Source organism: Acomys minous (genome assembly GCF_964271855.1).
Source record: "Acomys minous genome assembly, chromosome: 2".
NCBI lineage: Eukaryota > Metazoa > Chordata > Mammalia > Rodentia > Muridae > Acomys > Acomys minous.
Window position 1 is genome coordinate 122524390 of NC_140484.1, and position 14197 is coordinate 122538586.

At 44.5% G+C, this 14197-nt stretch overlaps 1 protein-coding gene across 2 annotated transcripts in view; it reads left to right on the plus strand.

The window, feature by feature from the left end:
• The window catches only part of LOC311584969 (uncharacterized protein), a 69378-nt gene that overhangs the window by 37491 nt on the left and 17690 nt on the right, over positions 1–14197 (plus strand). Inside the window, exon 2 of one of the 2 annotated variants that reach the window (XM_084759745.1) lies at positions 6312–6356. The exons of the other annotated variant lie outside the window; for it this stretch is intronic. Within the exon in view, the coding sequence (XP_084615871.1) occupies positions 6332–6356 (25 nt within the window). The 5' untranslated portion in view covers positions 6312–6331. The remainder of the gene's footprint in view (positions 1–6311; positions 6357–14197) is intronic. 2 annotated transcript variants of the gene reach the window in all.

Genomic DNA, 14197 nt, shown 5'->3' on the forward strand with positions numbered 1-14197 from the left:
TTATTATTATTATTATTATTATTATTAGTAGTAGTAGTAGTAGTAGTAGTAGTAGTAGTAGTAGTAGTAGCAGCAGCACCAGTAGTAGTAATGTAGGCTGGCTTCAAAAGGCTGCCTACTTAGCCAAGGATGGCCAGGAACTCCTGATCCTCCTGCCTCTACCCCTCAAATGTGTAAATTGTAGGTGGACAGCACAAAGCCTGCCTCAAATGGATTGTTATTAAAGTATAGTAGGAGTTCTAGAAGCACAGGGAAAGAGTCAGTATTAGAGTACTTACTTGATGTGCACAAGGTCTGCGTTGGCACATTAGTACCACAAAGATGACTTTAAAGAAATGTAATGAGATTAAAGGAGGAACTATATGGGGTACACTAGCACACTGAGCCAAGGTGTGGTTAAAGAGGAAAAGCCATACTAGGATAGGGGCCCTCATACGCCCCCATCTGCTGGGCTGGCCTTCCTCATTGATGGTTTTGTTATGGGACTAGAGTTTAGGTTGAAACAAAGGGACCACATAGAAGGGAAGAGGCTGGCCCAGAGCACATGCTTTCTCGCTTGATAAGCCAAGTCCATCTGAACAACAGCTGAGGAAACAGCTATAGCTTGTCAGTCATCCCACTGGGTAGCCAGGGGCTTCATTTATTTTGCTGTGCAGAAGACATGGAAGCAGCAAGGATGTTATTGATTTGGGTTGATTCGGGCTTCCTGAATGTTGCTTATTCATGGTTTAGACAGTTAGTGCTTCTTAATCATGTAGTGTCTCATATCTCGTGTGTTTTATAAACCATTTAAGTGTGGTGTGCAACTACTTGATGAATACCATGTATCGTTTAGCCATTCGTAATGCGTCTACATGGTTTTATATATACATTAAAACATATGTCATAGTTTCCAATCTATTCTTATACATGCTGTACATCCAATTTTCTTTCTTCTGTGGCACAGTTAGATAGTCTCAAATGCTGAAGAACACATACAGTATAGTATTCTCTTGGGAGGCTCAGATGAGAAAAATCTTCTTTAAAACAAAGTTCCACATAATCTTAAGAGATTAGTATTTCTGTCACTGGGATGAACAAAAGTGATTCTGGTCATTTAGGGACCAAGGGAACTGGACCAACTGTACTAACTTCACTAATATCTGAGGAGTTGTGCAACTTTTCTGAGACTTGGTTTCCTTGTGTGTAAAATGGGGATGCTAACAATAACTACTACATAAGGCAGTAGATTTAGATGAAGACCTTATATGCTAATACCTCTGGAAGTTCGGCCACAGCAGCAATGAGATGCAGGCTTTGACAAGAGCCAGCTTCTTGGAAGGCGTGCTACGCTGTAGTCACTATTGCTACATCACCTATTACACGCGAAGACTCGAGGCCGACTGAACACTCAGCACTACCGAGGCTGAAGGCTTTGAGGTAGTATTTGGAAACACAACGGCTGCAGCAGTGGCAGCTTCCGCACATGGTCTGGCAGCGGCAGGGAAATAAAATGCTTGGCCTCAAAAGACTGGTGATGTCCCTGAAAAGCCAGTTGTTCAGACATTTTAGCAGTTTTTCTTTCCTTTTCTGTTTACTTGTGTTAAATTCCTTTAACCTTCAGTCACCTAACCTGACTTCTGCTTTGTATACTGAATTTTAATTCATATTATCACCTTCCTTCAAAGCCATGGTATACCAACCATAATGTTTAATCCTGTCGGTTATCTCCAGCATCTTAGGCGATCGCCTTTCAAACAGGGGAAAGGAAATGCTAGCTGGTAAGCAATGCTATTTCTTTCAGAAGTACAATAACCCTTCCAGGAAGGGAACTGATTCCTGTTTCATCAAGAAGAAAACAAAACAAAACAAAAAACCGGAAGCTTGGGTCTCAGGAGATTGTTTCAGTTTACACATCATGTGAGAAGGACGCTAGGTACAATTCTAAGTCCAGTAGATACATGACCGCACACTCTTTCCACTGCAGGATATACGGTTAAGAATATGCCGAGTTCCTCTGTAACCCTTCCCTCATGGACAAGTAAGTCTATGAGAAATGCAATACAGAATTCTGTGGGAATGGCAAAGTGAGACTGCAGATAACCCCCTGGGGAGGTCACAGAAGGCTTCCCTGACACAAGAGCTCCTGGTGGTTGCATGACCACTGGTATATTTGGAAGAACTTCAGAGCAGGGTTGCCAGACAGGAACACTTGGAAAACTATGCATGCCTCCACAGGACTGCAGGCATCCTTACCCAGACACAGAGCTGACCCTATAGGCACCCTGTCCATACTGACAAGCCGCAGCAGGTACCCAGAGGGTCTCCTTGCTCATTTTCCAAAGTCGATTGGCTGTCAAGCTCCAGTAAGCCAGATGGCTGCTCTGTTTAGCTCTTTCCATCAAACATGCTTCCTATTAATGGTGGCTTTCAAAAGTCAAATTAAAACCCTTTGATTCTATTCCAAAACTGATCTTGCTTAACTCAAAGCTTCCCAACTCTGCTGCCAGAAGGTTATCAAATTGTCTGTGTGTGTGTGTGTGTGTGTGTGTGTGTGTGTGTGTGTGTCTGTCTGTCTGTCTGTCTGTCTGTCTGTCTGTCTGTCTCCCAAGCCCCAGTCTCTTCATTTAAAAGAAAAAGAGATGCAAAATCTATTCTATTTAAGAATTGAATTGTGGGTAGACAAATGTGTGAATGGGCTTGCCTTAGAAACACCCCCCATGCTCTGCTGCTATATTCTGAATGGTGGGGAAGGGGTGGAGCACACTACAGGCTGTATTTCCTGTGTCACCTGGCTTCCATCTGGGCTAATCAGTGGGAGGTGCAGGAGGAGAGGGTAGGATGGGAAGAAGGAAGAACAGGGATGCTCCTGTAGTTTCCTGCTCCAAGCAGGTGCCATTTCTCCTCTGTGGGCCTTGGCGCCTGCAATCACATCGTCCACAGTCTGGTTTCAGCAAAGGAGCCCAGTACCTCAGTTGGAGAACACCAGTCCTCTCTTTCTCTCTTCAGCCTCAGGTCCTGGAGCATCTTGCTGAGGTTAAATTTGGGCTGTTTGGTTTCTCCTAACTTCTATCTTTTGGGGGGGGGTGGGAGCTCATTTTTCTAGTATAATGTTCTCTCTCTTTTTTAAATCCTTAAAGATTCTTTTACTGTCTCACCTTGAATGTCAGTGAGTGAAGTGCTGCTGCCTTACGCAATATATTTTTCTTTTTTTCCCAATATATTTTTTATTATCAGTGAATAATGAAGCAAAAGAAAATGGGTCATGATCAGCAGCTTGCAGCAAAGACTGGCTAGCAAGGCCCATTAGGGTTACTGGGTTTCTCAACTTAATAGCTGGTGAACGAATTTTCAATAACTCATGTCCCTGACAGAGAGGATTGTTCCTCTTACAGTATTCATCATAAATACTGTAATAGGAAACATGCTTTTCAGTAGGAAAGAATGGCAGAAAGATCTAAGAGTTGCTATTACAATTCACCGTCCTGGGCTCTGGAGCCTGGGTCTGAATGCTGGGAAGGGCTGGCCTCAGCTAGTTAGCACCCAAGCTATGAACACTGCTGCTTGGAAGGGCTGATCCCACTGCACACAATACCCCCTAATGAAGAGCAGATTTCCCACCCCCACAATCTAGGGTGAATGCTCTTCCTCCTCACCCCAAGAGCAGAGGAGGAATGTTCTGGGAATATTTGCCAGAGAGATTCAGGCAACATTGCATTTTCACGTTCCCACTGACAGATTTCCGGCTTCCTTTGTTCCCATCATAATCTAAGTCTGAACACCCAGAATGGGCCTCTGCACAGAGACAGTAAGAAATCCATACCATCTGTGCCACCGAGAAGGAAACCAAGTGGTCCCTGGGCTGAGGTCTTATGTGCTAGTAGAAGTGGACGCCTTTTGGTCATCTTTGTAATCAAGTGACGAGGGCAGTGCTTGGCAGGCCAGCATGGAGGAGTATGGGCAGACCTGTGAAGCAGGCCTGAAATTCACTTCCCTTCTTGTAGCAGCACTGGCTCCCCTGAGCAACAACTTCCAGGCACCTTGCATACCCTAGCGCTACTCCTTTAACAACCCCATGATGTAGGGATTTCTTTTTTCTTCTTTTCTTTTTTTTATTAGTTTTATGTATATATACATATATATATACATAAGTATGTATTTCTATTTTTTTATTAATTTTTTCTTGTTACATCTCAATGGCTATTCCATCCCTTGTATCCTCCCATTCTTCCCTCCCTCCCATTTTCCCCTTATTCCCCTCTCCTATGACTGTAGGGATTTCAAGTCTTCTTCACACATGAGAAGCTCAGAGGGGTCAAGTGATTTGCGCAGAGCTACATGGCTGGTCAGATACAGAGTTAGGATGCAAACCCACTCTTTGTGTTCCATAATGCCCATTATTGCAATTCTGCACTGCTACCATGACAGGCTAAGAACACTCTGTAGCCATGCTACCCACTTTGCAGCTGACCTCTCCACAAACCTGGCTGGGGCCCGGTTGACAGAATAATAAAAGAACGCCTCTGAGCGTGGAGGAATTCCCTGAGAGGAGTTCCCTGGAGCCAATCCCAGGATCCCCCAGAGTCTTCCCTCAACTCTAAGGTAAACTTCAGCTGTTGCCCAGGAAGCACGAAGAGGCTTCTGTGGAAGCGAGGGACACTGTGGAAGGAAGGCTCCATGAGATGTGCTCCACTACCACGAGATGCGATTGAATGACGTAAAGAGCTGGCAGTTGTGAGAGCTTCATGGGTGCTCTTGTTTTCCGGTCAGCTACCACCAGAGTCAACAAGTGTGAACCCGAAGAAGTCTAAAATCAAAACCACACCTGATGATGAGCTGTCCAGTCACTTTTGTTCTCTGGCTTATATTCTGCTCTCTTAACATCACAGGCATTGCAAAGGCAACCTTGTTAACATGCATAACCCAAATCTCTGTGGGACTGAATCTGCTCTGATTGGAAGGTAGAGAACACAGCCAATAGAACCCCGTGCCAGCCATTTAATGGAAGTCCCAGGAATGCTTACCCACATCCCACATTCAACAGTCAGGACGGTGTAGCTGCTGCTGAAGGCTGGGTGATTCCTTATGCGTATGTTAATGGAGGGAGAGACAGACAGACAGACAGATAAACACACACACACACACACACACACACACACACACAGAGAGAGAGAGAGAGAGAGAGAGAGAGAGAGAGAGAGAGAGAGAGGCAGAGACAGAGACAGAGACAGAGAGATGGAGAAAAAGGAAAGAGGGAGAGACTGTGTGTGTTTTCCTGCATGCCACCCTCAGCCACAGGCCCACAGTTTTCAATCTTAGTGTTGGTATGCTTTAAAAACCTATTTAGGTTGACACACATTTCCCTCCCAGCTGTGTATTGCATCTGGCACAGGCTATGGCCTCTTGTCTTGTACTGAAGTAGACCTGGGCATGTCACCTGCCCTGTAGCCCTGACCTGTGTGTGCCTGGCAGCTGGTAGGATTCTTTTCCTCCGGTGTGTAATTGGGTCATAGAAGAATCCAAAACCCTTTCACAACGTTGCCTCTTACCCACAGTCTGTGTATATTATGTTTAAATTCCTTCCTACAAAGCAGTGGATGCAATGTCCCCTTTGAGGGGCAGAAGCAGAGCCAGAGTTTCCTGAAGCCCAGCCTAGACTCCCTTTTAGATTTAAAGTACAAGCAAAGGGCCCAGTGTCTAGCCAACTGGCTAGGAAATCTCCAACTAGAATGACAAGTTATTAGTCATGAGGTAGGAATTTACAGACACATTGTGAGCTACATATCCAGGAGCGGTGTGTTGTGACGCATAAATGCAAGGGATGTCAACCACTGGCTAGGTGGTTAATAAACACTAAGGTGCCCTACCTAATCTGTAACACCATTTCTCAAACCTATACTTTTCTGAAATTAATGGAGTATGGACACGGTCAGATAGGGTTTAGTACTGTGTATGGTGAAATTGGTAAGTCATAAATGCATTTCAATTTTTACCTCATTCATCAGTAGTTTTCAGTTCGATCGATTTTTCAAACAACATAAAGTGCATCAACATTCACGTAGAGGTGTCTTAAAATTAGTGGACCAAAAAAAATGCACCATCATATTCATAAAATTTGCAAAACTTTAACTCTGCACTTCAGGAAAGGTTGTAAAATGCATTCAGAACTAGGGGATCTCTACCTGGCACTCATTGGGGGAGGGAATCGAGTTCAGGGGTAGAAGGGATTAGACCCAGGCCATAAAATACATTAGCAACAGAAGCTCAGCTTTCTCCTGTCTCATCTTTTTCGTACCTAGAGGTCCTCAAAGCCCATACTCCTCTTCCCCCAGGCTGTAGCTGATGAAGACACATGATCCTCAGCATGTCTCTAGTGGGTGAGTGTTCTCTTTCCAAGCATCACATAGTCTTTAATGGATGCTGCATGTATTCAACAATCCCACAATGCCATAAGCTTTATAGATAATGGCTTACTTATGTTCCATGCAATCTTTTAGGTATGCTGTTATTTCTGGTTTTATTTGGGAGAAATATGCTTAAGACCTTATCAAATGCAACTCTAATAACCAAGGCTGTATCCTGTCCTTGCTGTGTTGCCTCTGCTGTACCCCCGAGCCAGACTCTGCTTGCAGTGAAGCACAATTAAATGGTGAACGGCAACGAGCAGGACTCAGTCAGTCAGTAGGGACCACCACCAGTGGATATGAGGGAATAATGAATTTGTTATCAGTAAGCAGGATCAAGGATTACAAAACAACATTAGAATCTATTGCAGGGAACGCCAAGATTTCACATGCATGTCATCACTCTAGGACGTGAGACAGGAGTCTTGACAAGTCTTCCCACCTATTCATCGTGGGGCTTTCTCTCCTTCAAAGGTGGTTCTCCTAGAGACAGTCTGGGCAACTTAGACTTTAAAAAGAGTGTCCCTGGGCTTTTCTTGTCTGACTCATTGTGTGGTCTCGAGCTAGTGAGTCACCAGCATGTGACTCAGCTTTTACCTCCCACGCAGGGCTCAGAACCCGACTGCTGGGATCCTGGGCATGGCTTTATATGGTGGTAACAAATGACCAATGATGTCCTGCAGGGCTAGGAACCCTGAATTACACTTTTCTTCTTTGACTTGTTAAAGCATCTTTCAGCTTGCCAATCAGGTCCACCTGTGGTCCAGGGTTTAAAAAGAAAAAACTGCATTAGACTCACCAACATCCTCATCATTTCAAGTGATGCAGCCCGAATCCAGTGTGCATAGTCTCTGTGTTAGTGTACATAGGTGAAAAAATCCTGCGTGAAGAAACATGGCTCCTCCCTGAACCTGTTAGTTCTCAGCCATACTAAGAAAATGAAAACAACTTCACATTCCTAGTTCAAGTGTTGATCGCACTACAGTAAGCTATGGGGTACAGAGTCCACCAGGAATGTGAGCACTAAGCCCAGAAGCTTACTTAATAAGTACTGTAGATGTTATCTAGAGACTAATTTGGTTTTTAAGGCATCCCCAGTTTCAGGCTTGCTTGCAGGACACAGTTCATTTGACCATCTCCTGGGACACCCTGTTCTCAGTCTGAGGTCCCACCTCAATAGCGAATAGTAAGATGTTTAAAATGGGATTATTTTTGTCCCTGGTTTAATCTCAGACTCCAACATAACCAATATTAAGATTCAAAATTAGATGCAACAGCATACCCTCAGATGCTGGAAAGGGCCTTATACATCTTCAGCTCTGGCCTTCAGCCAGATCAAGAATAGAAAATACGGATTGGAGCTGTTACTGCTCTTTCCCTAGAGAGGAGAGGTGAGGTACCCTATAGCTGAGAGCACCAACAACAGGTGCTTGACTCTCACCTTTGAATGTAGAGCAGCACTGAGTTCTGGCTCCTGTTCCTAAGAGACAATGAGAAGATGAAAGAGCCAGGGTAGTGTGCTGGGTGGGTTTGGACGACAGCACATCTTAGAACTTGTCACCAGCAGGGATGCAGTCATTTACCATGCACTAGAACTACAAAACAGCAGGAAAAAAACTTGCCAGGGTTATCTTAGATCTTGTCTGCAAGTGCCTGTGTAAGGGGTGGACAATTCTGACAGGAAGGCTGGAGAGGAGCTGCTTCTCAGTGCTACAAGTGGCACCAGGAATAGGAACACATCTGTCAGCGTGAAGGGAACTATGCGACCAAGGTCCTAAAAAGGGATGTTGGAGGTAACCCAGGCACGTCCCCAAGAGGAGGGTCCTGCTCTGGGCTACTCTGGGCCTCTAGGGGATGCTTTCTTTAGCCAAAGGCTAAGAACAAGTTAAAGCTGTCCAGACAGCTCCCTTACCTCTCTGGTTACCCATGGATTTAATCACAATGCATCTGAAGTAGCATAGAGAGAGAGAGAGAGAGAGACAGAGGGAGGGAGGGAGGGAAGGAGGGAGGGAGAGAGAGAGAGAGAGAGAGAGAGAGAGAGAGAGAGAGAGAGAGAGAGAGGTGGAGTCAGTGGCAAATTGCATTTCTGCCTCGACATAAGTTACACTTTTTCAAAGTTACTGTAAGTTACTATTTACAGAAGCCAGGCTAGAGTTTGCTTTACTTTCCTAGTTACTAACAGACACCATTACCTTCTGCTTGGAGCCTCCTGACCACATCCCTGTATTACCATGCCTCTGTTCTGTGATTCATACTTTGCCTTTGATTCTAATATCACACTACCTATTTATAACTGGTGGTCTATCACTGTTCCATTACAAAAAGATGGATTCTCAGTGACAACACCTACTAGTCATAGTAATATTCTCTGCACCCGTCATAGTGAGGCATTTGATTTGCATGTCACCAAATCGTAAATGACTAGCAATGAATATAGCCATATTGGGAAGTCAACAAGGGGTGTTTCGATCCTTTGGGGCATCTTGCATCTCATCTGCTGTGTGCTTACAATCCTACTTAAACCATCAGTCATCCTCCCTGGCCCTTGGTAGCTCATTTAGCTTTGTTCAAGGGAATCCCAAATATACCAAGACACAGCATGTCCTTATGGAGACGGAATGGAGACACTGATGGCAACAAGCTTTCCATCAGAGAAATTAAAAAAAAAAAAGGGAGAGCTGAGCCATATCTGCAGATTTTAACAGACCCCACTGTTATATAGAGAACAGTGGGGAAATTGTTCATCTACACGAAATCTCATTTTGATGGAAATCTTCTGACTGCAAAGTCAGTGTCAGCTTTGATTTCCTGCCCCAGAGGAGGCTTGGTCAAAAGGCACACATCGGGTCTGTGCAGTCAGAGAACTAAGTTGGTCACACTTCATCTTTGTCTAGTGGTCAACCCAACCCAGTGCATGCCTAGCCTTGGGGCTGCTTAGAGCACCCCCCATCTCCTCCTGGAATCACAAGGACTGTAGAAGAATTGCAGTCCAATCAGGCCTGAAGTTGAGTGCCCCAATATTTGATTGCTTCCTGCAAGTTCAGAGAGGCTCTGGATCTGTGGGAGTCTGAAGGGGGTCACTGGCCAGAGGACTAGCAAGACTCAGCCATTCCTGGTTCCCTTAAAGGAGAAGTCCGACGCAAATAACCTCAAAAAAGGTGCCTGCTGGGCCAAGGGAGAGCCAGTTGCTGTCTCCAAGCTAATTTTAAGAATGTCCTTGTCTCTCGAAATTTCTTCAGCATGACTCACAGGACTGCAGGCCAACATTCTGAAGCTCTGAATAACGCAGGGCCCTGGGAGCCAGAGCTCGATGGGAGCATTACCTAAATAGAGCCGACAAGCCCAGCCTGCTGTGGGACACGCATTAGAATTCGCTAATTCAGCAGAGCCCACGCCCTTGCACCTCTGTTGTCTGCACCCATTCCACAAGTTCTTGGGGCTGTGGGACAAGTCTTCTCTTAGATGTGAGTCCCCTGTCTGGTTTTTTTTTTTTCCTCCAAACCTTCAGTTTGTTGGGTTTTTTTTTAAACCATCATTTTCTCATTTTTATTTGTCTTTTATTCTTTGGGACTATCATATATGTGTAAGTGAAATATGGTCATAGACATCCCCTGTCCCTCATTCCTTCTCTCCAACTTTCCCCACCTCTTTCCCAACATCCCTTGAACATGATTTCCTGTCTTATAAAAAAAAAATAATACACTGAGTCCAATTAGTGTGTTCATATGTGTATGGGTCAGAGGCATCCACTGGAGTATTGGATACCAACTAGTGGTCACATTGAATGGCCCAAGAAGAATAATTTCCCCCTTTCCCAGAAGTCATCAACTGCCAGTAGCTTCTCAGAAAGGAGTGAGACCTCGATATCTTCTCTACTACCTATTTGGGAATTTTGACTAGTTCAGTCTTGCACAGGTCTTGTGCAGGTAGGCGCAGCTCGTATGAGCTCATGAATTCAGTTAGCCATGGCGTGTACAGAAGACAGCATTTCACAGCACTCGTCCCCGTCATGCAGCCTATGATGGCTCCACTTCCTCTTCTGTGATGTTCTCCAAGCCTTGACATGGTGTTCAGCTTCCATCTTCTCTGCATGCTGACCACTGATTACGAGTCTCTATGTCGACTCTTGTCCACTTCAGAAAGAAGCTGCCCTGACCAAGATGGAGAGAGGCCAGGGTCTACGGAGAGAAATAATAGAAATATTTAGAAGGCACTTTGATTTGCCATATCCTTTCTGTTGTTTAGCTCCTTCCCCGCATGCAATATGCTCCGTTGGAAGGGGTTTTTTTTTCCACATGTGCAGCCAGAACAGATATGACGATAATAAAGCACACATTTGAGAAGGCATCCAAGGTTCTCTTTTCTAAATGTCAATGAAAGAAAATGGCGTGTAAGAGCCGAAAGTATCTTAATTCATGTTCCCAACCATCCCTATCACCATATAGATAAGAAACCCAAGACTCAGAGACAGCAACCAACTTTTAAAAGGCAACATGGCAAAATCAAGAAGAAAAAGTAGACCAGGAAGTCAGGATCTTTTCACATCTTTTTTTTTAAATTTAATTTAATTTTTTTCCTTCTCACATCTTAATCTTGACTAAACTGCCTCTATCATTACTTATTATATGTCTGTATTAATCTCAACCATCTATCAAAATTACATCTGAATCTTAGAAAATGGAAGCCATTGTTTGGGAACGTGTAGAATGGAAATGCAGGCAGTGTTCAGGAAATCGTGTTCAAGGGATGTTGGGAAAGATGTGGGGAAAGTTGGAGAGCAGGAATGAGCGACAGGGGATGTCTATGGTCATATTTCACCTACACATATATGATCGGGATACCTGTATCTTGGTATCCCTTGAACTCAAGGCCTGTGGTGTTAGAACGTGGCTACTGGAGCTACGAAGGCAGAAGGCAGCATGAGAGAGAGGGTAGGGCACAGACGGTAGGGAAAGGCTGTAGATGGGCATGCTGTCTGTGTTGGAGATGTGACGATGTGGCAGCAGCAGAGTATCAAAGTGACAGATGAGGCACTTGGCCCTGCACACTGTGGCCTATCAGTCATCTTTGGTACACATAGGAAGTGCCATCACTGTTACAAATGAAGGGGTGTCATATGGTCAGGAGGAAAGATGAACTTGGCATTCAACGGTCAAAATGTAAGGGGTTGCATGGAGGCCCATTCACTTCTGAGTGGAAAGGCTTGTTGTGAGAGACAGAGATATTATCCAAGGGTATGTGCCACGATGTACCCTGAATCCTGGTAGAAGAGGCAGTGGCTGCTGGCTCTCCACCCTGTTCTCTTGAGGTCTGTGTCTTTGTCACTCTTTGTCACGGACCTTGCCCTCCTTCTACATCTCTCGTGTTTCTCTGTGTCTTTTTAATTCCTCACCTACTTTCTCTTGACCTCCCTATATTCTAAGTTCCAGTATTCCTACCTTCATTCTTTCTTATTTTCTTTTACACGTGACTCAGTGATTGTTCCGTATCAAGTTTATCTTACCCAACCTCAGCTCAGCTTCTGAAGGAAGCTGACAGAGCACAAATGTCCCAGATAGATTAACTATGAGAAAGGACCAAATTTGGCTCAAATAACATTTGAGAGCCTTTCCACGTAAATTACTCTGCTACCCACCCAATGGGTTAGCCTCTCTGTAACAGGTGCCCAAGACTTATCCTCTGTGACCACAGGCATACAAAGTCTAGGCCACAGCCAGTCTGGAGGGAGGAGACACCACTTTGACTTACAAGACTTAGGATTTGGTTTCTGTTTCTTACACCTCTGTGCACTGTATCCCTTGTCTGTAAAATGAGACAGTGATACCAACTTCATGAGATGGATGAAATCTCATGGTAAGTACATAGCAGGCGAATTGATGGCAAAGGCCTAACAAATTAGTATTATCATCAACTAGTATCCTTTCAGGAGAATCCAAATGTCAGGCATTTATAATCTCTTCTGACCTTTGACCCTTTGAACTTCTCTCTGATGTCTTCACTGGGAAAAACTTTCCTCTCCTCTTGGTATTTCTTAATTTCTTTCTTGCTATTATCACTGTAACCCCATGACCATGCCCCAAGATTTCACAATAACATCCATTACAGTCACTGTTTTCCATTTGCAAGTGACTTACATGCTTCACTCTGCTGTTATCAATTACACGAAAGGAGGAAAGAGGAGGGTGTGGCGAACTACACTGATCAGTCCTGTGATGTGTGCTTTGTAAAATTGCTCCAGCAAAGGAAGTGGGCTATGATGATGATGCTTTTATACCATCAATATAGACTTCTGTGGTATTATTTGGCAGGTGGGAGGAATCCTGAAATTTCCCTTAAGAAGCACAGGATAAGTTGAAAGCCAACTAAAAAAAATGCAGATACATATTTAATAAAAAGCAAAAATCACTCCAGATGCCAGAAATTGTTATAAATGAATGCCTTGCCAAACACACCCATCTGCGTTCATTGCAAGGTCTCTGGGTGGAGAACGTAGTGGATAGGATGTCTGACAGTCTACAAGCACTGATCTGGGGGAAGGAGACTGTTTCAGCCTCTGGGTGTCAAGAAACAGCTGCAAAGGGGCCAGGCATCAACAAACAGAGCCCAAGTCCTAAGAGAACTATGGTGAAGACTAGCCTGCTCCAGGGTAGAGTAGGGAGGCACTGCATGAAACAGGAAAATTCATCAGGAAAAATATGCTCATTCCAAAATTTCAGCCAAAATAATGCCAGGCGTAAGTCTGGTTTTGGGGGATTGTTCTCTAGGATCACACAATCAGAAAAACTCTCATGCTCTTATAATGTTTTACTCTTGCCACTTCGGAATGCTTAACCACTTTTTCAGTAAGAAACTACATTTTGATTTTTCACTGGGTTTTAGAAATCATATTAGTGGTAATGACTGAGGAGAATTTAACCAAAGACTTAATTAAAGCCAGAAGGAAGATTGAAGAGATGAAGGTGAACAGATCCCTCCTGGTAATGAAAAAAGAAAAGTGGGAGAAGCCACCCAGAGACATTAGAACCAAAAAGAATCAGACAGAGGTCAGTGACCCATTGCTAATGGGCAAGGAGTGGGTAAATAACTCACTGGGAGGGCTGTGGGCTGAAGGGCACTCAGGGTGATGCGCTCCATGGGGTAGAGCCCTGTTGGAGAGGGGGCTCTTGTAACACGTGTCAATGATTGAATCTTCTGGGACCTCAAGGGGAGGCAGAGTCTTCTAGACACAGCCAAACAGCACTGCCCAAAGAATAGTCACCATGCAGTGAAGATGGGGAGGTGACCCTACATAGAACTGAGCATCGGTTTTAGCGCCGCCATACACAGGTGCTAGGAGTTAAGAATCCTGACTTCTCTGAGCCTTAGCTCCATCTATGAAAGAGGGAAACATCTATTCACAAGGCTGATGTTTAAATGAGGACTAGTACACACAGTTCCTACCACGTTGCCTGATGCATACGAATACTTACATTTCTCTTGTGACTCTTATTGATTTAAGAGAACTAGAGTTAAGAGGAGTATGCACTGGGGGTGTGGCAATAGCTCACTGCTTGCCATGAAAGCATGAGAACCTGAGTTGGAGCCCTAGAGCCCCCATATAAAAAGCCAAGCATTGAGACACAGCCCATAATCCTCACAGTGGAGGGGTGGGGCAAGTGCATTTCTGGGCTTATTGGCAAGCCAACCTAGCCAACTTTGAGGGCACTGGCCAATAAGAGAAAGGTACCTAAACAGCAACACACAAGATTGTCCTCTGATCTAAACACATCTGTGCAAATCCTTGCATGCACACACATGTACATACATGCAAATGA